This window comes from Periplaneta americana, chromosome 16 (genome assembly GCF_040183065.1).
Source record: "Periplaneta americana isolate PAMFEO1 chromosome 16, P.americana_PAMFEO1_priV1, whole genome shotgun sequence".
Taxonomy (NCBI): domain Eukaryota; kingdom Metazoa; phylum Arthropoda; class Insecta; order Blattodea; family Blattidae; genus Periplaneta; species Periplaneta americana.
The window spans coordinates 105,468,984-105,492,560 of record NC_091132.1 but is presented as its reverse complement, the minus strand read 5'-3'; the positions used below and the strand labels follow the sequence as shown (position 1 = coordinate 105,492,560).

Sequence of the window (23,577 nt, the reverse complement as noted above, 5' to 3'; positions counted from 1 at the left end):
TTCTTGAAAAAGAATATAACAATCAGGCTAGTGCACTATTGCATAATTTTTCCTATGGAGAGCCAGTTCTTGGGTTACTAATGGTCAAGAATGTAATCAATCTTCTTGAAGAGTTGAATGAATCATCACAAGGACTTGAAGGACTATTGTGAGTTTGCTAGAAGGCTGTGGATACTATCAAAGCAACTATAAATTATATGAGAACAGAGGAGGAGTTCAATAAAATCTTCCTCAAGGCAAATGAATATGTAGAAAGATGCGGGCTAAATCCAATCATTTTTCCTAGACAAAGAAAGCTTTCTAAAAGACATAGCAACACAGAAAACTACAATCGTTCATCTGCAGAAAGCATGTACAGGACTCAGTACTTTTCAATTATTGATATCTGCTTGTCAGGATTGGAAGTCAGATTTAGCCAGACAGAGATCAATAGATTAAAGAAAATAGAAGACTGTCTTCTGAAGCAACAACAATTTGATACTGTAGCTCAATACTCTGATGTTGACATACAGTCTTTAAAATTAGAATTTGAAGATGTTCCATCGGAAATACCAAGTGAAGTCAGTGGCTGATGCTGTAAACATCATACAAAACTTGTCGCCAGAACCAAGAAGACCATTTCGAAATGATGAAGAATTGGTAAGAATTCTTTCAGTGATTCCAACTTCTTCCTGTGAGGCAGAAAGAAGCTTCAGTAGTCCCTTTAGGCTTAAGACATACCTCTAATCATCTATTAGCCATACACACCTAAATAATATAGCTGTGTGTCACACTCACCAAACTTTATTGCACACAATACACCTCCATGAAATACCACAAATGTTTGTATCTGTAAATGATTATACAAGAAAATTTTTTGGCGCATTTATGTAGTGTGAACGTGTGTACAGTTTCCCTAGAAAAGTTCTTAAGATACTTAATGTAATTAAATTACATTTCTGTTAGGTAAATAGCACACAGTAAATAACAGAACGTTTCCTAGAAGTGGATTTTTTATTTAATCTTCCATTTTTATGTCCCCCCCCCCCAACAATATTCACCTATCGATGGCTGTGCTATTCAGTTTATTTCGAAGATTATAATAAAAAATTTAATAGCAACAGCAAGGCTCCTTGCAGTGACCAGGTACTTCAATTGGGTAAAGAAATGGAGTTTTGTTAGGGAGGAACAAATTGAACTTTGCGGGGCTGGGGAACCTTCTCCATTACATCACTGGGCATGAGATAAGAAACATTCATTAAGCTCAATCAGATTATCAGAAAACTAACAGCACTTGTGGTGGTATTACTATTGAAAGTTATATTTTACTGTATGAGTAAGATGTTCGTGGTCAGAATTTTGAAATAAATACGGCAAAGGTACTTTCATACAATATTTTGTTTCATATTATGTCACACTTACTTAGTCTTATTAAAATAAATAACATAATTAATTTTGAAAAGTAGACATAAGACAATATTGCAAACAAATGACTGAAATTGTAGTTGAATGGAGAACATTGGTTTTGTTAATTATGAAGAAGGTCGTAAGCAACGTTTTAGAGACAATTGAAATTGTTTGGGAGACAAATGAATTGGAAATCAGAATTCGGTAAATTAAAATAGTACCGTAAAGTTTTAATTTTCTGACTGATATGATTAGCAAAATCAAATCAAATCCAACATGAAACAAAGAATTCTTATCACCCTTAAAAATTCACTTGTTGTCCTCAGTCAGACATAGTGCTAGATAGTCTGTTAGCACACTGGCCATTAAAGTCGAAGTTCACAGATTCAAACCTGATCAAGGGTAATGGATGTTAAAGATAACCTTAGTATGGCTTCCTCCAGAAAGGAAGCAAAGTCATAAATTATAAGAAAGAGAAAGAGAGAACTCTGTTCATGCTGGGGGGCTCTAGGCAAAATTTTTCGACCTATTACCATCGACCATGTTGAATTTTGATGTTGAATAACCTCGGTGAGAAAAAGTATTATTAAATCTGCTGCTGCTATCAATCAGGTTTAAGCCTGTAAAGCTCGAATCCACTGGTAAGCATAATACTGGTATTCATTCAACAACTAGATACTACACTCATTAATTGGTAGAATTATCATCTATCAATATAAAGGAAGATGTAGTGTAGTCTAATACTGTGCACCATAATTCGAACTTAATAAAAACTTGTGCTACATTTATAAGATCAGTACATACCCGTTAATTTACTTACCATGTACAAAACTGGTTTCACATCATTGACATCTTTGATTTTAACTGTGACCTGGGTATATGCCATGTGGGTACAATTATCTACTACTGTAGCTGTTATTACTATTTCACTCTGCACTTCGTAATTAAATTCTCTTAATGTTGTAATTTCACCAGAGTCAGGGTCGATATGTAGCTGATTTGTATTAGTCAAATTGTATCTGTAAAGCAAAGTCATTACAATCAAAGTGTTGCATTGCTTCTCAAATGAGAGATGCATGTCTTTTTACATTTTGGTCACTCAACATGAATATCTCAGTGAAATATTAAACTGAATACTTCAGTGTTACAAATTTGGTCAAATAATTCATAACTGAAATTACATACAGTCACTTTTATTTGAAGGGGTGAGACACACTTTTAACAAAAATGTTGTTTTGTGCAAGTTCATTTCTTACACACACGGGAAGCCACTGTTAAAATATTATAAAAATTACTCAACAAATGACGTAAGTAAACACTGGAGAAATTATGATACCGCACCTAATAGCTCTCCTGTAACACACTGTCTGTGTGGCTTAGGACTACATCACTCTCACCCCTTCATTTAAATGATTAGTAATATATACAGTATGTTATTTTTATTACTGTTCTACGAAATAAAGGCAGAAAAACTACAAGATTGAAAAACTTGATTATTTGGGAGAAGACATATTGAAGGATATAAAGTAAATATTATAAAAGAATGTAGATGGAATATAGTAACATGAAACAGAAGTGTAACATGTAAAAGAGGGAAACAAATTGATTTCTTTTATTAAGATGCTGTAGGAAATGTAGGCAAGTTAACATATATCAAATAAACGAAGAATATTATGCAAATGGATGAAAAAAGTCTACCGGTACATCATAGTTTATTAATTTATGTTGAACACATTCCTAGGAATACAGTAGGCTTATATGTACAAGGCACTTGTTTTATAGACCTTAGGAATAAATGTATGCTAATCAAAAAGGAGAAATATGAAATGCACGAGAAAACATTTTCGGAAAATTGTCATTTACTTTATATAACCAAGCCACCATGGTGGTCTAGTGGCTGAAGTGGACTTATAATGCTGTGGACCTGGGTTAGATTCCCTTAAGCCTGTGGTTCAGGTAACAGGGATTTTCTATGAGAGCTCCGGTTCACATCTGGCATCACAACAAATCTGCATCTCATTGCAGGTGTATTGTAGATCAGTCTCCTATGGCGCACCTTGGCCAATGACTCTGTCAGTAAATTTGTCTACACAACTGGTTTCATATGGATGATTGACGAACAGTTAAGTATCCACCATTAGTAAAATAAAAATGTACTGCTAGTTTCATAGCTATTGAGATTTCATATGTTTTTATCAGAGATTTATAAGATTGCAAGAGACTACTTGTTTAGAAAAGAGCCATGTACATATAGTGAAAATAACTGAAAGTAGGCAAAAGCAGCTGGGAAGTTTAATAATCTTGATAGCGGGTAACTATTTGTTTGTCATACCTCTCCCAAGCAAATAGATATGTCATTGTCGTTTTGGAAATACAGATTTTAAATCAATATTTGCTTCAGTCGTTTAGTGAGATTAATGTAAGTTATCTTTTTGTTAGAACAACAGATGTATGATGTATAACAACGAATGCATTTATAAAGTGTAAAGGAAAGTTTCTTAAAGTTATAGAGTTTCACAAGAACACATTTCACTCATTTGTCGAAAACTGTGGCAACAAAATTTTCAATAACACTAATTGAAAAGAATGCATCTTTTAATTGAAGGAAGGCTTAATAATAGAGATTTGGAAATAGTATTACTATATAAGAATTTTTGAAAAGATATTTTTATGATACATGTGCAGAAACCTTACTTACTTACTTACTGGCTTTTAAAGAACCCGGAGGTTCATTGCCGCCCTCACATAAGCCCGCCATTGGTCCCTCTCCTGAGCAAGATTAATCCAATCTCTACCATCATATCCCACCTCCCTCAAATCCATTTTAATATTATCTTCCCATCTACGTCTCGGCCTCCCTAAAGATCTTTTTCCCTCCGGCCTCCCAACTAACACTCTACATGCATTTCTGGATTCGCCCATATGTGCACCATGTCCTGCCCAACTCAAACGTCTGGATTTTATGTTCCTAATTATGTCAGGTGAAGTACACAATGTGTGTGCAGCTCTGCATTGTGTAGCTTTCTCCATTCTCCCGTAACTTCATCCCTTTTAGCCCCAAATATATGGAGAAACCTATATTGAGTAAATTCTTATGCCATTCTTCACTGAATTAACATAAAAATAAAATTCTATATTTATACTATATTTACTACAAAGCAATGGAACTATGCATTGCCGGTTATTCCATACATGGACCATTCAATAAGCCATAATTTATGGTCAGTCAGATTCTCGTATTTGAATGTGTGGCTTTACTTTATAGAGACACACATGTGGTGAGCTGCAGCAGATTGTATGTCTCACAATTTATTGAAGTGTTGTAAAACACATATTCGATTAGGTAGTACAAATCACCAGCAGTACATGTAGTATGAAGTTCGATATTAATTTGTTTTTGTGAATTTCTAATCAAGTTAGGTATTGTTATGCCCCGCTAATTTAAGGGATAAATTACGGTGGTTAAACATAGCAACTGTCATGAATTTCATAGAAAGCTTTACGGACAGCACCATGTATGTGCAAGTCCTTGACGAACAGTACGCGTTAGCAAGTAAGACGCGGACATCTGGACTCGCATTGTCGAGCAGTATGCGAAGTCAGCTTTCTTCACCTTTATCTCCCATGCGCTAGGACGCGTGCGTGATTAGATTGTTCCATAGCCCTCTCTTGCTTTGAAACCCATATTAGAACCAGCTGATCGCAGGAAATCCTGTGATTTTTCTGTATGTTAAATTAACGCAAGCCCAGCGTTTGCATTGAGAGTAAAACTGGCATATACGAAGTACATCTCAGTAGTACTCACGCTTATTTCTCGCGGTCCGGATAGCGTCATGACACGACCGACATTATAAAAATCGACGATCTCCGCCAACGCGCGTTCAGCGTCAGTTCAGACGAGCCTAGCTGCCATAGGAGCGCAGAGCGGTAGAAGCCGACAAAGAGAAGACGGTGAGAAGCATGTAAGTCAACCAATCAAAGCCGGGACCATGGCGTCCACCATCGTCAACACTACTTTCGTCTTGTGTACTGTAAGTTATAATATTTCATCATATACCAATTGCTACTAATGTCGAGAGAGATATACTAAATGTTACTACTGTCAGAGTAATTTATCACGTAGAATATAATTGAAATTCAGTGAACTGTGCATAGGCCTACTTCAAAGTTCTACTTTGAAAGCATTTATTTAAGACATAAGATTTTTCCGAGGTTTTTGAATGGTACTACCTCACGAGATATTTTGATGGGCAATATTATTATCAGTATTCGGGAATCCAAGCCGAATGGCACCTGAGTCAACAAACGCCTTTGTAGGTAAATTCTTTAAATGATTTTGCATTGTTTTACGAAGTCTGTTCGACTAATTGCACCTTACGTAACCAAGTTAACGCACTGAAATTTCCATATTATTTCATTGTTTAATCAACTGCATTCTAATATAATCAATGATTTATTTTACCATTTTGTTTCATTTAAACTCAAGTAACTGAGTAAGTAAACCAAATAGGTATATCCTAGATTCTCTTTTATTGCTTAAGTAAAGTAAAGTAACAAGAAACATACATAACTTAGTAGACCTGTTAAACATTCTGCAACTTTTCATAACATAGCTAAATAGCTAAATGTATAACTCATGTATATAAGAAAGTTTTACAATATATTTTAATATAACCAGTGAAGTGATTATTTGATTTGATTAAGCTGATATTCTTCGAGCCTGATCCAACCTGTGATCCTGTTCTTGAATACGCAGTATCTAGTTAAGATAATAGATCGACCATTACCATCCTGAAATATCCTGACGTAAACATAACAAACTGGTGTCAGAAATACCTTGACAAAAGTAATGCTCAGTAGGGCAGAACCACAACATAATAAATCTGGTGTCAGAATTTAATCATAACATAACCGTGATCGATAGCATCGGCCACAACTAAGTTGTGCCCAACAACAAGCAGGCACAACAGTATTAAGAATTTTTATCGCTCATTAATAGAAACAAGCGAATTTTCACTCCTAATCACTTCAGTCTGAGTTAGAATAAAATACACACTTGCGTTATACAAAAAATACATTTTTAGAGAATGTGAAAGTAGAAGAGAAAGGGACAGTGAAAAAGATTAATGGCCAGTTTTTCCAAGTAATGTTTAATTTGGCTTAACAAATGTTAAATTAACAGCTGGTTTATTTTTAACGTTTTGTTAAGATGTTTTCCATTTTTTCAACATAATTTTGTTTAAAATAACCAACACTTAACTTTAACTGTCGTTAATATTATTCTAACTACTCAACAGCAGTTGCTAATGATTTTGCATATATAAGACAACTTCTTATTGGCTGATATTATTATTTAAATTCTGTACTGTAGAGTAAGTCATGAAACATGTGTAAAATCATAACCTGTTACCGGTACAGTAGCCATGATTCATACAGTACAGAGAGTTGATAAATGAAAGTTGCATTGACTACTATTGAATAATAACAATTATTATTATAAGTATGGTTATATTTTATAATGCTAAATATGAATTTCTGTTTAGAAAAATCTCAGCATTATGACCATCAGGTGACAATAATTACACGAATGTGTGTGTAGTCAACTGTACACAAAACCCCGAGGAGAATTCCGTATCATATAAAATTTTCTAATTCAGGTCCATGTATAAATTATATGTAATTTCGTCCTAAAGAAGCAATTGCTGCTGAAACATTTTATTATTTACTCACTGCATATTTTGAAGTACTATTGACATCGGCTATATTTGAAGAGCCAGTAACATAGAATCTAGAGGTAATAGTAGCTGGTGAATTGGAACAAGTTTGGCCTATTTCTGTTTGTAGGATATTCAAATCTCACTTCAATTTCTTGCCACGTTGAGATCGCACATTTTCTCAATATTAAATGGATAATAGCTCATCATCGAAATAAGCGTCAGTATGATAATCAGTTGACTTATAAAGATTATCTTCCCTATATTAATATTCCACAATATCTTTTAAATTATATATTACCAGTCTTATGGCAGGTTTCACAAAGCTTCATTGAGGTTTTAATTATTCATTAATTTATTTACTGGTCCATTAAATCATTTTTATATCTCACCAAGCATCTTTAGCCTAATGAACCAGTAAAGCTATCATTAAATTTAGTGATAGAAATTTCAGTCTTTAAATTTTTAATTATTCATTAGTTGCAATATAAAATGGTGGAACGTTTCGACGCAGAATTGTTATATCTGGAACTGCTCGAAAATTAAGAGTCAAATGGAGATAATGTTAACCATTTAAAAACCGATCATTTAGAAAATTTTAATGACACAAAAATTACAAAAGATACCGCGTCATGAAGATCATGGTACCGGTACTCAAAATTTTAGAAGAAACTGATCATAAGTTAGAATATCATAAAAACGGCTGAGACAAAGCTGAAACTAGTCAACTAGGTAACATACAACTGAGTTTTATCTTAAGACATGAAAGTGATTATTATAACTACATACCGGTACCTAAGAAATATTAGTAAATTAATACATAATGTGCATTCAAACATAACAAAGCTTAATTGGTATATTAACTTTCATTTATTAGAATTATATTATACAGCTAGCAATAAGATATGTTTGCACTGGCTTTAAAACAGAAGCGAAAGAGCTGGATTCTTGGAATTTATAATCGTTTCCTTTCCGATGGAAATTTAATTTTCCAGCAGAACAATCACCCCGCGCACACTGCCATAAACGTTCAAAGACGGTTCATGGAAAAGCATGAAAAAGAGGAGGATTGACAAATATCGAGACATCCCACCTCAAAATCCAGATCAGTTCTGGGATCAAGTTCTGGCTACCTGGGAAGATTTTGCTAAGGACCAGAACTATTTCCGCGATCTGGTGGACTCAATGCCCCGAAAATGTCAGGCAGTGATAGATGCCGGTGGCATGTGGACAATGTATTAGATCCACATGTGTATTTCTTTTATTTTTCTTTAATTTGTTTGTTTATCTTGTTTTATTTCGGGAAGAAAATTGATCTCCCACGAGTTTTTTAAATTCTCCTAGTGGAGCCAGAGTTGCGAAATAATTCGTTCCACTACACAAAATTAAAAAAAATGAAGAAAGGTAACATGTATAAAAATTAGTTACGTTAATAAAAAAAAAAGTTATCACCAAGAATCGAACATGGGCCCCAGGGATGGCAAACCAACTCGCTACTGACTGCTCCATCAGAGAGCCATGACGTAACCAGAGTGACAAGGCACATATAGCTGCTTGGCTTGAAGCCTACGGAGACAGCGCACATATAAACGTACTCGTGTAAATATTTTAATGTTCAGTACTAGTTAATGTTTCATTTGGACTGATTTACTGAAGCTTGGTGAAACCGGCCCTTACTCTAAACATTCCTAAAAGAGAAACATAACATATTATTTTCACAACTTTTGTCTGAACAGCTGTGGTGTTATCCACCATGTTTAACTGTTTGTTAAATGAGTTAACGGCCTGAAATCCTACATTTAAAGTTAACAAACGGTTAAGAATCTGTTAAGCCAAACTGGTGTTGAACAAATGGAAAACCTGTATTTAACAAACTGTTGAAGGTTTAACAGTCGTTAAGTGTTCTAACAATACTTGGACAAATCGGCCATAAGAATTTTTTTAAAGAACTTTTTTTTTACAAAGTGAAAAAACAAAAGTTAATATGATTTGAACATGCAGTTATAGTGGGCAAGTTCAGGAAACGTGAGTCCTAGCACGGATATTAGTGTGACAGTAAAGAGGTCATCTTAGACAAAATGAAAGGAATAACATTAATGAATTAGTTACGCAGAAACATGAGTTACGGAAAATGATTATCTGGACAGAACGAGATGGAAACTGGTGGAGGTGAAACATCGAAAATTGTAAAACATTTTAAATAAGTTAATTACGTTTATTTACTTTTTAATTACAATCAGTATAAAAAACAAGTATTGCAATGCTGCAAAAAATCGATTTCGAGATTTTCATGGAAATACACATTCTAAGGATTCCTGAAATTGGTAAAGTGGCTGTAGTCGTACTATCTGTTTTCTACAGAAATTTCTCTCAAATTATTAGGAAGATTTTCTTTATATGCAGTATTTGCAAGAGAATTCATCTGGACTGATTCACATGAAAAATAATCATTTATACTAAAAAAAATATAGTGGGTCTTTAATTTAAAAACTCTGAATGGAATTCTAATTACTTAAAGATCAATTTATTTATTTATTTATGTATTTATTTTTTACTAATGATGGGTGCTTGACTTCACCCATATGAAATCCAATTCACTGACAGAGTCGTTGCCCAGAGTGCGCCATAAAAGGCTGGTCTACAGCACAACTGCAATGAGATGAGATGAGGCGAGATGAGATGTGAGGTATGAGGTGAGATGAGACGAGGTGAGATGAGATGAGATGAGAGGAGATGAGATATGATATGAGAGGTGAGGTGAGGTGAGGTGAGGTGAGGTGAGGTGAGGTGAGGTGAGGTGAGGTGAGGTGAGGTGAGGTGAGGTGAGGTGAGGTGAGGTGAGGTGAGGTGAGGTGAGGTGAGGTGAGGTGAGGTGAGGTGAGGTGAGGTGATGAATGGTTGGGATGCCACAGGGGAACCAGAGCTCCTGGAGAAAACCTCTGTGTTACCTGGACCATGCGCTTGCCTAATGCAAGTTATAAATCAGGAGTACATAGGTAATCAAACCCAGGTCCACAGAATTATAAGTCCAACTTCTAGCCACTAGACCACCATGGCGGTTGATTTACTCAGTCAGCTATAACAATTTATTTCCCCTTGGAAAAATTTTGTTGCATGAAATGAAACATTGTAGATCAATATGCCTCCAAAAACTATTGCTTTGGAGAAATTAATTACTAATCGAAAAAAAATTGCTGAGATAAACGTTTTCTTGTATAAAGAATTACACTATATTGCATGTCAATATAATGTTTACACTTTCGTATCGTGTTTTGTAGCCTCAATTCCTTTGATTTCATATGCACAGTGTATTGAAAAGTTGCCAGGGGAGTAAGAGAAACAGTAAAGTACTCTGTATATTGGAAAGTAATACAGTTCACTCATGGTAATTCACGTGGGATTAATTTGCTTTGTGGGTAATTCGAGTTCTTCATTTTGCTTCTTTTGGGTCAAGTAACGTCACTTCCATTTTTACTTGATTCACGCTCTCTCCTTCCCTCTTAAGAAATTTGTGATCCAAAATCAGAGTCATTTAAGAAACAAAAAAAGGATGACAGATTACTTTCGTTAAACTAAAGTATCTCATGATATTTTTTAAAACTTGTATTTCTTGTTATAAAATTATTATATTCCACTGCAGTACTGTATAATATTTTATGCTCGACCATGCCGAAATATAGTAATTATACACATGGTAGCAGTCCTTTAATGCATGTCATTAAAGTACACCTATTCATTAAAGTTCAGGTTTTCGATTATTCTCGGATACGCAATCGAAAGACAACTATCGAAAGGTCACGGAGGCTGGAAATCCAATACTGTCGCAGAAGGTTATGTTCTGTTACTATAATAATTAGCGTTAATTGTAAATAATATTCAAATAAATTCAATTTGTCATCTCGTTTTTCAATGTCGAATTCAATTTCAAGGTTATATCAAGACTAATGTTTATCTTACTATTATCAAGGTCGTCGAAATTCGTTTCCCAGAAAAAATCAATACTTTCGCGTCTGCACACATTCTCACAATTCATGAGGTAGACTATTGCACTCACTCACTTAACAATAACATGAATACTTACGAATAATGTCAAGTTAGAAATATGGTCGAGCATAAAAAGTCGTATGGAACTTGCCTATAATGGTAATTAAGACGCTCGTATGAAAATTATGAAACTCGCTTGCGCTCGTTTCATAAACATCCTCGCGTCTTAACTACTATCATTATAGGCTCGTTGTATAATGTACTAATAATGTTCCAAAATGTTTTGCTCTGTTTCACATTTTGCACTTGATTCTGAATTTGTATTTTAGTAATTTAATCTGTTAAGAGTATGATTTACTGTAGTTTAAATATAACAAACAAAATTTTCGGATAATTTCCCATTTTCGATATTTCGCGGAAGTTAGTGCATTAATTACCACAAATTATCGGGAGTCGACTGTATATTGTATTTTATACGAGGGTTGGGGCATAAGTCATGGCAACTATTTTTTTTGTAGAAAATATGAAACATACAGATGAAAGGACAAGGAATGGACGACATGTACGGACATTTAATAACATGTCAACATTTTGTTCCTCATGTTCATTACGGTTGTTGTCATAACATTACAGGGTTCATGTGTCAGAATCATTACAGCCCACATACCTATTCTAAAGGCCCTCAAAGTAGCTACCTACCTCGCGACTATCCAGTATGAAAGGGCATTATTCCCGACAGCTTCTACCAACTCTCTGTGGCATTTTCTGGCATTCCTCCCAACGGAGAATGCCTATTTTGATACACAAGCATTCTTCAACACAGGTTACATCTATCCTGCACGGCACTACACTGACAACTGATCTACTATTACAGACAAGCACAGAGCCATCTTGTGTTGTGGACACACACTATGACTGCACAGCTTCCGTGCGACATACGACATTTTGTGATACCAACCCTTGCCTTTGAAAAAAAATAGTTGCCATGACATACAGTATGCCCAACCCTCGTATATATTGTAAAGTTACCAGGGGAGTAAGAGAAACATTAAATTATTAAGTATTGCTTATTGTGTTATTTAACATTGTACTGTGTATATAGAAGTGGTCAAAATGATTGTGTTAGTGGGTCTAAGTACATAACTGATTCTGATGGTTCTAGTGTTACTATAGAGAAATGATCAAAATGACTGCATCAGTGAGTCTAAGTATGTAATTGGTTCTGATGGTTCTAGTGTTACTACATAGAAATGGTCAAAATGACTGCATCAGTGGATCTAAGTATATAACTGATTCTGATGGTTCTAGTGTTACTATAAAGAAATGGTCAAAATGACTGCATCAGTGGGTTTATGTAACTGGTTCTGATAGTTCTAATGTTACAATATGGAAGTGGTCAAAATGACTGCATCAATGGATCTAAGTATGTAACTGGTTCTGATGGTTCTAGTGTTAAACATCATGTTACGCACGTACAGCTCCTTAATAAACAAACGTCTTGTGTAAAGTCAGAAAATAAGAAAAAGTTTAATTGTTTATTTGTGAGCTTAGTTATAGTCTATGTTTTGTTAATTATTAGTTCTAGTAACATAAATTTTGCTGCACATGAGCATGGGTTCAGTTCCCACTTGGGCTAATTACCTGGTTAGGTTTTTCCGAGGTTTTTCCCAACATGTATGGCAAATATCAGGTAATCTATGGCGAATCGTTAGTCTCATCTCGCCAAATTACCATCTCGATATCACAAATTTCATCGATGCTACATAACCTAGCAGTTGACACAACACTATTAAAGTTTTTTTAGTGGTTATTTAATAACCAACTAAAAAAATTTTGTGTATAACAGAATGATATCAGATTGGATATTAATTCCCATTGCCAAACATAATGTGATAAATTATATTAAAACCAACAGACGACAGAAACTTCCAATTTACTTTCTCCACTTTTTCAGTTTTATTACAAGTCAAAATGGGCAACTTCTATATCAGTGAACAAATAGAGAAAACACAAATAAATAAATTTATTTCAACTAAAATAGGATTACTGTTAATTTTCAAACAAGGGTCTGGAAGAATGTGATCATGGAAATGTATGTGACATATATTACGTAAAATAGTGATTTAGTTAATACATGAAATGTATGAGGAAATATGTTTTACTTCAGTGGCATTGATGATTGCTGAATCCATTTTCCTTTAGATAATTTTTTATCAGAATTTAGTACAAGAAAAGAAAATCTAATTTCACTGAAGTGATAGTTTCATATTATTTTTGAAGAAATTATTTATTTTCAGAATAATAAAAATATTCCACGCAGCAGTATTAAATATACTATGATACTTACTGCAATGTTCCGTCATCAATCAAATCCTCGTCAGTTGCAAACACACTTCCTAGCAAAGTCCCTTTGGGTTCATTTTCCTTCACTTCAAAGGTATACTCACTGTACTCAAATTCTGGGGTGTTATCATTCTCATCTGTGAGTTCTATTTTGATGATAGCTTCTCCTATGTGAGTGTCTACAGCCATTTCTGTTGCAATTAACTGAGAAGAAAAATGAAATAATTATTTTAAACAAATAAATAGTTAACTATTATATACAGAGTTATCTTTTACTTTTTAAGTTTATTATAGCTCTGAAAATAAATCCTTGTGTAGGTATTTATCTTTTATGGCGCTCAATAACCTCGGAATTTGAAAATGCTAAATAAACCACCTTCATAGCATTACTACTGCCATTGTAGCCACCACCTCCTCCAATGCCGTTGCTGTGGCCATCACTGTCACCACCATCACAACTATTACTGTCAATACTGCTGCTGTCACTGCCACTACTCCCATGACACCATCACCACGACCCCTACCACCATCACCACAACCACCACCACAACTATTACTGTCAATACTGCTGCTGTCACTGCCACTACTCCCATGACACCATCACCACGACCCCTACCACCATCACCACAACCATCACTAGGACCATAACCACCATCACAACTATTACTGTTAACTGCTGCTGTTACTGCCACTACTCCAATGACTACCATCACCATGACCCCTACCACCATCACCACAACCACCACCACTAGGACCACAACCACCATCACAACTATTACTGTCAACTGCTACTGTCACTGCCACTATTCCCATGACACCATCACCACGACCCCTACCACCATCACCACAACCACCACCACAACTATTACTGTCAATACTGCTGCTGTCACTGCCACTACTCCCATGACACCATCACCACGACCCCTACCACCATCACCACAACCATCACTAGGACCATAACCACCATCACAACTATTACTGTTAACTGCTGCTGTTACTGCCACTACCCCAATGGCTACCATCACCATGACCCCTACCACCATCACCACAACCACCACCACTAGGACCACAACCACCATCACAACTATTACTGTCAACTGCTACTGTCACTGCCACTACTCCCATGACACCATCACCACGACCCCTACCACCATCACCACAACCACCACCACAACTATTACTGTCAATACTGCTGCTATCACTGCCACTTCTCCCATGACACCATCACCACGACCCCTACCACCATCACCACAACCATCACTAGGACCATAACCACCATCACAACTATTACTGTTAACTGCTGCTGTTACTGCCACTACCCCAATGGCTACCATCACCATGACCCCTACCACCATCACCACAACCACCACCACTAGGACCACAACCACCATCACAACTATTACTGTCAACTGCTACTGTCACTGCCACTACTCCCATGACACCATCACCACGACCCCTACCACCATCACCACAACCACCACCACAACTATTACTGTCAATACTGCTGCTATCACTGCCACTTCTCCCATGACACCATCACCACGACCCCTACCACCATCACCACAACCATCACTAGGACCATAACCACCATCACAACTATTACTGTTAACTGCTGCTGTTACTGCCACTACCCCAATGACTACCATCACCATGACCCCTACCACCATCACCACAACCACCACCACTAGGACCACAACCACCATCACAACTATTACTGTCAACTGCTACTGTCACTGCCACTACTCCCATGACACCATCACCACGACCCCTACCACCATCACCACAACCACCACCACTAGGACCACAACCACCATCACAACTATTACTGTCAACTTCTGCTGTCACTGCCACTACTCCCATGACACCATCACCACGACCTCTACCACCATCACCACAACCACCACCACTAGGACCACAACCACCATCACAACTATTACTGTCAACTGCTGCTGTCACTGTCACTACCCCAATGACTACCATCACCATGACCCCTACCACCATCACAACAACAACCATCACTAGGACCACAATCACCATCACAACTATTACTGTAATGTTTAATATTATCTGTGCTATGTTTCAGGTAAAGAAAATATATTCAGTTCAACAATTTCGCTGCAGTGTTTGTCATCAAAATAATCTTTAACTCTTTAGAAATTATACTCAAATACATTGCTAATATGTACAGTGTACACTCATACTTATGATAATAAAAGGAAACAGTCACATTACAACAGAATCAAGATCAATAACATAATTTAGTCCTACAACAGAAAATCAAATGCCCTAGTACATACAGGATGGAAGTGAAATAGCCCTGCAGATTTTCAGAGCAAATTCCTCATGTTGTATGTAATAAAAAAAGTGTAATACCATATTGATGGAAAAGTCATAGTTTTGTCAGATAAAAATGTGTTTTCCCCAAATGTTTAACACCCTCTTATTCGGTAATTATTGCGAGAAAGATCGTGATTTTTGTACATATCAATAGAAAATGTAATAAAGAATCATTTATCCCTCTGGTGTGTTTCAATAGAGTGGACAATTTTCGTGTAAATTTAATTTAAAAACACCAATTTGAAGCCAATGACTGATGCGATTAGCTTGCAACATTGTAGCCAGAAAAAGATGAGTGGTAGTTCACTAAGACAGACAGACAAATCTGAGTTCGTTGACCTCTTACATCTGTATTACGAGAAGAAAGAGGTAGCGATGTTGCCAGACTGCTGAAACTTCCAACTTAATTTTCTAATTAACTATGCAATTAATCACAAAACATAATATAGATTTTCTATTCATTTAAGTGTACCCTATAGTCCCTTTCAATTTGCAAGATTATTTCACTTTCACTCTGTATAGCAAGTTCCTTATTTTAATTTGAAACATAGTATAGATTGAAATTATGTAAATTATTATAGTGAAGATTGTCGAATTGTCGTTATTAAAGCCATTTTAAACACATCCATACTATCAAAATAGCAGATTTCCTTAAAATTTAAAACTTCTTAATTTGCATAGTTTCGCAAAATTTTATACTTTTCCCCTCAAATTAATTTATTGGGTATTTTTTAACTATTTCAATTTTCAATCCTCTTTTGATACTAACAGACTGTTTCAAATAAGGTAATACTCAAAATTAGACATTTAATAACAAAAAAGGTCACTAGAGTGATCTGAGAGTAAGAAACTGTGATCTGGCATGATTCAAACCAAATTGGCTGACTACTTTGTTGGATTTTCTCTAGTTTTTCTCAAACTGTAATACGAAGGTCTGGTAGTCTCATGGTGAATCACGAGACTCAACTCGCCAAAATACAATTTCGCTACAATCAATTTAGCGATTTTAGGTAATCGTGCAGTTCATACAACATTATTAAATAACCAATCAAAAGTAACAAAAAAAACTTCAAATTTCTTTTATATAGGCTAATTTCAATGACTGAAGTGACATAAAAACAAAAATGTTTATGATTAACATTCTTTGGATGATCAAGCAATTAGTCCTTTTAAATCATAGTGAAATTTGTACTCTCACTTTTGCAGAAAACATAGTCAACTAAGACTTGTGAAGAATAAAGCTAAAGTGCATTCAGAATAGGAAAGCATATAAGGCGAAGCTAGTTCAGCCCAGTCTATGTCGACTAGCAAGTGACAGTGAAGCAATGTTGCCTAGTTAAATCGTTGCAAAGTCTCGCTGAAGTGCCGCATATTAGTTTCTTTCTTGCGCGCACAATACTTATGGCTAGGAATGAATTTTAAGCTGTGCCATTCGATAGAGCTCCGAATTCTGAATCCAACAGTACAAGAATGGCAATTGTATGTCAACTGGTTTGCATGTTATCGCTTTAAGACTAAACAGAGATATCCAACCTATAGCATAGAACATTTTGCTCTGGTTAGTGATAGAGTTTATGTCCTAAATTAAAAATAGTGATCCATCATTGAAAAAGGTTGAGAACCGCTGGTCTAGATGTAAACATAAATTTATATGCATTTAACATGACGTGATTGTCTTACCCTCAATTCCATGACATTACAGCTACCTTCTTCATAATCCAATTTTGAAGGATTATTTACAGAAATGCTCACAGGTGTAGTTCCATAACCTGCAGTTGGAATTAAAATAAAAGCACTGGCACAGTCCTTAGTTCCATCATCTTTCAATTCAATGTCATATTGTCCAAATGTTCCCTGAAAGCATTTAATTACAAGAATACAATATGCTCACATGTAAAATGTTTGTTTCTTTAAAGACAGCATGTGATGCCTCCTTATCTAGAGTGTGTGCAAACTGCTTAACTTCACTTGACTTTCTCTCGCTTACCAATAGTATAGGAGTTACAACAAAAAATCTGGACCCTTTATTTCATCATCCACAGCCACTTAGCCATTAAGATCCACGATAATCGACAACAATGGTTCTATGTGAAAGAGGCATAGTCCAGGCATAGTAGTGTATGTCATGTGGTTCTAATATCAACTGAATATTTTTTTTGTTATTTGTTACCTACGAACACTTTATAAGATAACTGACCTTTCAAACTGGATTATAAGTAAGTTGCGAAAATAAGATAGGCTTACCAACTACAAACAATGTAAGTAGGCTACAGTTCATAATGTAAAGATGCATTTCCTACACTTACTATTAGGAATCACAAAATATTATAAAATTTCGAATGAAGAAATAAGCAACATTCTACAAATAAATAATCTTAACGAAACTATTTTACAATATAAATGAAACTAACTACAACACATTTATCATATTCATTCATAGCAGCTGAACCTTCACATACAGTGAGCACCACCGATTTTGTTAATCTGAACTTCGAAGTGAGTTACTCACTGGTGCAAGGTCAGTTGGTATCTCTGTCACGGGCTGCAATGGCAATTCGTGAAAGTAAACAGACTGGTGGACATATATATATACATTCAGGATTCTACAGCTACTGCCGTCTTCCTGTGCCAATCCTCCAAAGCCTTTTATCTTGTGCGTCTTCAGTCCTCAACCCCCCTCTTGTGCATGACCTCCATTACTTCGTTGCCCCAAGTTCTTTTTGGTCTACCTCTTCCTCTTCTTCCTGGAGGTTTCCACTGGTAAATTTGTTTAGGCCATCTATCTTTGCCCATTCTCATCAGATGACCAAACCACTTCAAACTCTTATTTTCTATTCTATTTAACACTGTCTCTTCAGCATCCATTCTATGCCTAATTTCTTCATTTTTAATGTGGTCCAAGCGGGAGACTTGTCTCAAATAATCCATTTCTATGGCCAAAATTCTTTTTCTATAATATGCATTCGTTACCCATATTACCCATAATCAACAATATCATAAATATTAAATACAAAATCCAAATCAGTTACATGAACACAAACCATTTATAACACACGACATAGAAATACAATCTCAGCAACACTCCATGGCCTTCTTTTATACCCAAAAGATCGATACTACACACGTGACATGACCATAATGTTAAAGCATATATAAATAAATAAAAAAAATTACATAATAAACGAAATAAAACTAACTGTAGCATTGTTGTTTACTACGGCTTACTTCATGATTAAATTACAAAACATAAATATGAACGCAAGATAGCAGTCTTTTCCAAAAAGAATAATATAGCAGTCTTTTCCAAAAAGAATAATGTATTTCATTGGCAAGTGACTTGTATCACACAGCATTATATATTTTCATGGCAATAATTGAAAATGTCTAAGTCACACAGTCATGCTGACATTATTGCAGAACTGATGAACCAATATTATTGCTAAGAAGGATTAAATTCAGGGAACACCTTCATACTCTAATATAAGCGAGAATTAAAAATATCATTAGATCTTACAAGCTAAAATTAAAAATATAAATAATAAGAATAAAAATGTTTCATATGAAAATATAACATTGTTGTAATGTTTCGTTATTATAGTTTAAATATATTTTGCTCAAAGCTTTGCAAAATGAACACAAATTATATTTACATAAGTAATATTTATCACGGTATTAAACTGCTTGTCTTGTTTCTTTAATCTGAAATATTTTGTGTCCAAGTACATCATTTTTATTTATGTTATTTATGAAATAAATGTATAAAAAACAACACTTTAATATTAAAAATAATTATATTTTGTTTCTAAAGGGAATACTGAAAACTTTGCAAAGTTATTGCATATCCAAGAGCATAACAGTATTTCTGAGTAAAACTGTTCTATAACTAAGGCATTTTTGCACAGTTAATTATTTATTTCAAAAAATATATCTTAACAAGCAAAGGCCTTCATTTTCTTTTAAAAGTGACATCTTACCATGAAAGCCCTAACCCAGAAAAATTCATTAAACTATAGCCGCATCGCTGTTATTTCCGGCACGGTCCTCCTCTTTGTTTACGTCTTAAGCTGGCTGCATTGTTGCACATTCTGTAACTGCTTGCTGTCGAGCAGGACAGTCTAGTAATTAACAGCTGTTTACTAAATGTGGCAGCAGTGGAAGTGCATAATGTCATCAGCAGCAAATAACAAGACACGCTGAGCTGCAACATGATTGGCTGCCAGAAATAACAGTGACACAGCTATAACTACAATTTGTTAAAATTAACTAGATATACTAGGGATAAAAATAATACAGAAAGCACGAAAAAAAAAAAAAAGTATCAGCTTGTGAAATTTCTTACAGAATGAAGAGTAGAATTGCTCGACTATGAAATTAATATCTTTTAAAGAATGTAAAATATCAAAGACCACATGTAAAAATATGAAAATCTCACAAGAGAGATTATTTTTAACAAATCTATATTCTACTGCACTGCCAATCGGTGAACATCTACTATATGAGAAAGCAGGAAACATTTTATTTACCTGACTATAGGAAAAAATGGGGAAACTATTACAAACAGTGTGCATGAGCTACATTCAGAATTTAAATTGCAAAAATGATCCACTTTTCACTCGTTTTTTAAACACAACTTTATCATTTTGTTTTCGTAAGTGTAAATTCCATACTTCGTGAGAAGTATGATTTCTTACAAACAGCTACACTATATGTAACACTACTAAATGAAATTTTTTATTAACATTGTCATAGATATCTACATTTAGGAGAACACAGAATTCGTGCCCGTTTCTTCTAAATAAATGCGAATCCGTACCTATTTATTGTAAAGTTGACCTATAAATGAAGAAAGTGAGAACACAAAACTATAGTAGGCCTACTTTTTTATAATCGAAGGAAAACAGAAAGCCATATACAGAACACTAGAAAATCTGACTTAGAATACAATTTTAAGGAAAGTATGTGTAAGAAGAAGTATCATATAAATGATGAAGTATGTACAAATGCTTATCATAAGTAATCAAGTAATCAATAAGGTTAAAGTTAGAATGACTTGTACTGTACATTATTTCCACATTAAAACATATCTGATCTTTATTCCAGTTGATATATGATAGGCCGTGAAGAAAGAAATTTATAAAGTCAGCACTTACACTGTCGTTATCTACAACTGCTATTTCACCTTCTTCGAAAGGAATAACACCTGTATAATGTTCTCGAATGCTAGCTGTCAGTTGTTTTGGTTCAATAACAGGTACTTCCTTGTTAACTGCAACCACTTGCACTGCATAGGATAAACCTTTAGAAGAATGTCCTCCTCCATCCTAAACAGAAACGTATTGATGACTGATGTGTTCAGAGATATTTTATGTAATGCAATTCCTTTACTCTAATTACAAACAGAATTGAAGTACTGGTATTACGTAATCTACTTTTCGTAAAATGGCTATATCAGTAAGTTATATTAAATCGGTTTTAATTAGTAACTCAATTCAAGTTTTCGTAATTTTTTTCTACAAAATTTTAAAAAATTGTAAAAATCTGTACAAATTACGGAAATAACATAAAAGTACTAAAATAACAACTAAGCAATAATAACAAATCTTGACATAAAAGCTTCAATTCTAAACGAGAAATTAAAGATGTACATAAATAAGAACAAACAGCACAAAGCAGCAACAAAGGTAAAGATGCCATAAGGCAATTAGGGAAGCATGAAAGTAGAGCTCTATGCTTTCATGACCTTGGTACTAGAATGGGATGGAGCTATTATTTCATTTTCACATCACATTCCAACCACCTCTAATTCCCAGGAAAAAGCCACATTTCTCAATTTGACAGGAGGCTGAATGGACCCCAGAACTTTCTAGAGAGAAATGAAACAAATCTCGCCATTATCCAGAACTGAACCCAGGATCTTCTAGTTCTCCAAGTTACCAAGTGAACTAACTGGCCATCATAATACTTGTTGAAATAAAGTAATAAATACAATTTCCTACACTTTATCCGAAAGAGAAGGAACAACCTGGCAATTAACAAACCACACATATGCACGCATACACACACAAACGAGTAAAAAATTATTTATTCATTCAACAAATCCAAAGATTCTCAAGAACATTAACGACCTATAGTACTGCAGACTGAAAAGATAGTATCCAGATGAAGTATAGTAAAGATTATAAACTGTACATTATTATTTTTATATGGAAATCAAATAGACATGACATAAAAACAACAGAAACGAAATATCTAGTTTTCAAACCTTTACTAGTAACCAAATAGCTGAATTGAAACGAATGAGGGAAATTACTAGAAAACGCCTCTGGCCACAAAATAAATCAGGAATGTTTAGGGAAACTTAAAGTTGCACTAATTTAAAATGTTATATCAAAATAATTACTGGATGCCAACACATTGGAAGAATGAAACTAAATATAATTCCAACACGAATTCAAATATTAGCCCAAAGAGAGAAAAAGCCTAGGAAAAGATTAAGAAGTTAGGGTGAAAGCATAACAAGACACATGTAAAAGTTATCCTTATTACAGAGTGATGGGAGGTTAAGGCTTTCACCTTTGCAGATATTTGGGATTAGTAATGGTGGAAATGTCAGTCCTACATGCTTGCAGTGGCGAACTTCTGCCTAGCGCCCCACACTTTTATTTGTATACAGGGTGTTTCAAAAATACGGGGCATCATTTCAGGTATGTATTTCCCACATATAGACAATCAAAATAGTTCATTACAACATGTGTCCGGAAATGCTTCATTTCCGAGTTATGGCCTTCACAACATTGAAATTCACCAGAAAGGTTTTTCTTTCCGCAGGTCGTTGTCATTACAGAAGATTTTCAAAATGTCCACCTCCTGCTTGAATACAGACCTCACATCGATGTCTCATTGACCTGCGAACACGATCCCAAACTCCAGGAGTATTGCATATGTCCTCAGAACATGCCACAATTCGATTCCGAAGGGATTCCAAATCAGGCACTGGAGACGAATAAACCAATGATTTTAAATGGCCCCACAAGTAGAAATCGAGAAGGTTCAGATTAGGTGAGCGTGGAGGCCAAGCAATTGGGCCACCTCTACCTATCCATCGATCAGGAAACCTTCGATCCAAGTACCGGCGAGCCGTACAACTGAAGTGTGCAGGAGCGCCATCATGCAAGAAGTGAATGTGTTGACGATTGATCAGTGGAGTGTCTTCTGAAACATGAGGTGTGGTGTTTTCCAGGAAGTTTGTGTATGCCTGCCCCGTAAGTCTGTTTACAAGTACATGGGGTCCACCTAATCGATCACCAATGATACTGGCCCACATGTTGAGGGAGAACCGCACCTGGTGATGAGATGGAACAGTTGCACGTGGGTTTTTATACGCCCATACATGCTGATTGTGGAAATTTGTTACGCCATCTCGTGTGAACTGTGCTTCATCTGTAAATAATACTAAGGCAGGAAAGTTCGGATTTACACCACACTGTTGCAAGAACCACTGACAGAACCTAACTCGTGCAGGGTAATCTGCTGGTGACAGGGCCTGTACACGTTGCAAATGATAAGGATACAATTGATACTCTTTCAACAGTCTCCAGACAGTCATATGAGGAACATTGTCTTGCAACGCTACCCTTCGTGTGCTGATAGAAGGAGTCATGTTCACAGCCTCCAGAATCTCCTCCTGTACTTCTGGAGTTGTAGATCTTGGTCGTCCCCTTCCCAAACCAGGAGAGTTATATTTTCCATACTCGCAGACGGTAATGGAGTCGTACAAATGTCTTCCGATCTGGACATTGTCGCTGTGGGTACC

The 23,577-nt window shown here is 35.4% G+C and overlaps 1 protein-coding gene across 1 annotated transcript in view; it reads right to left on the bottom strand.

Annotated features, from left to right (window-relative positions):
• Positions 1-23,577, bottom strand: part of LOC138691011 (cadherin-AgCad1-like) — a 318,553-nt gene that overhangs the window by 235,296 nt on the left and 59,680 nt on the right. The window contains exons 7-10 of the mRNA XM_069812651.1: positions 20,915-21,085; positions 17,445-17,618; positions 13,432-13,631; positions 2,207-2,405 (exon numbers count right to left, since the gene is read on the bottom strand). Coding sequence (XP_069668752.1) covers positions 2,207-2,405; positions 13,432-13,631; positions 17,445-17,618; positions 20,915-21,085 — 744 coding nt within the window. The remainder of the gene's footprint in view (positions 1-2,206; positions 2,406-13,431; positions 13,632-17,444; positions 17,619-20,914; positions 21,086-23,577) is intronic.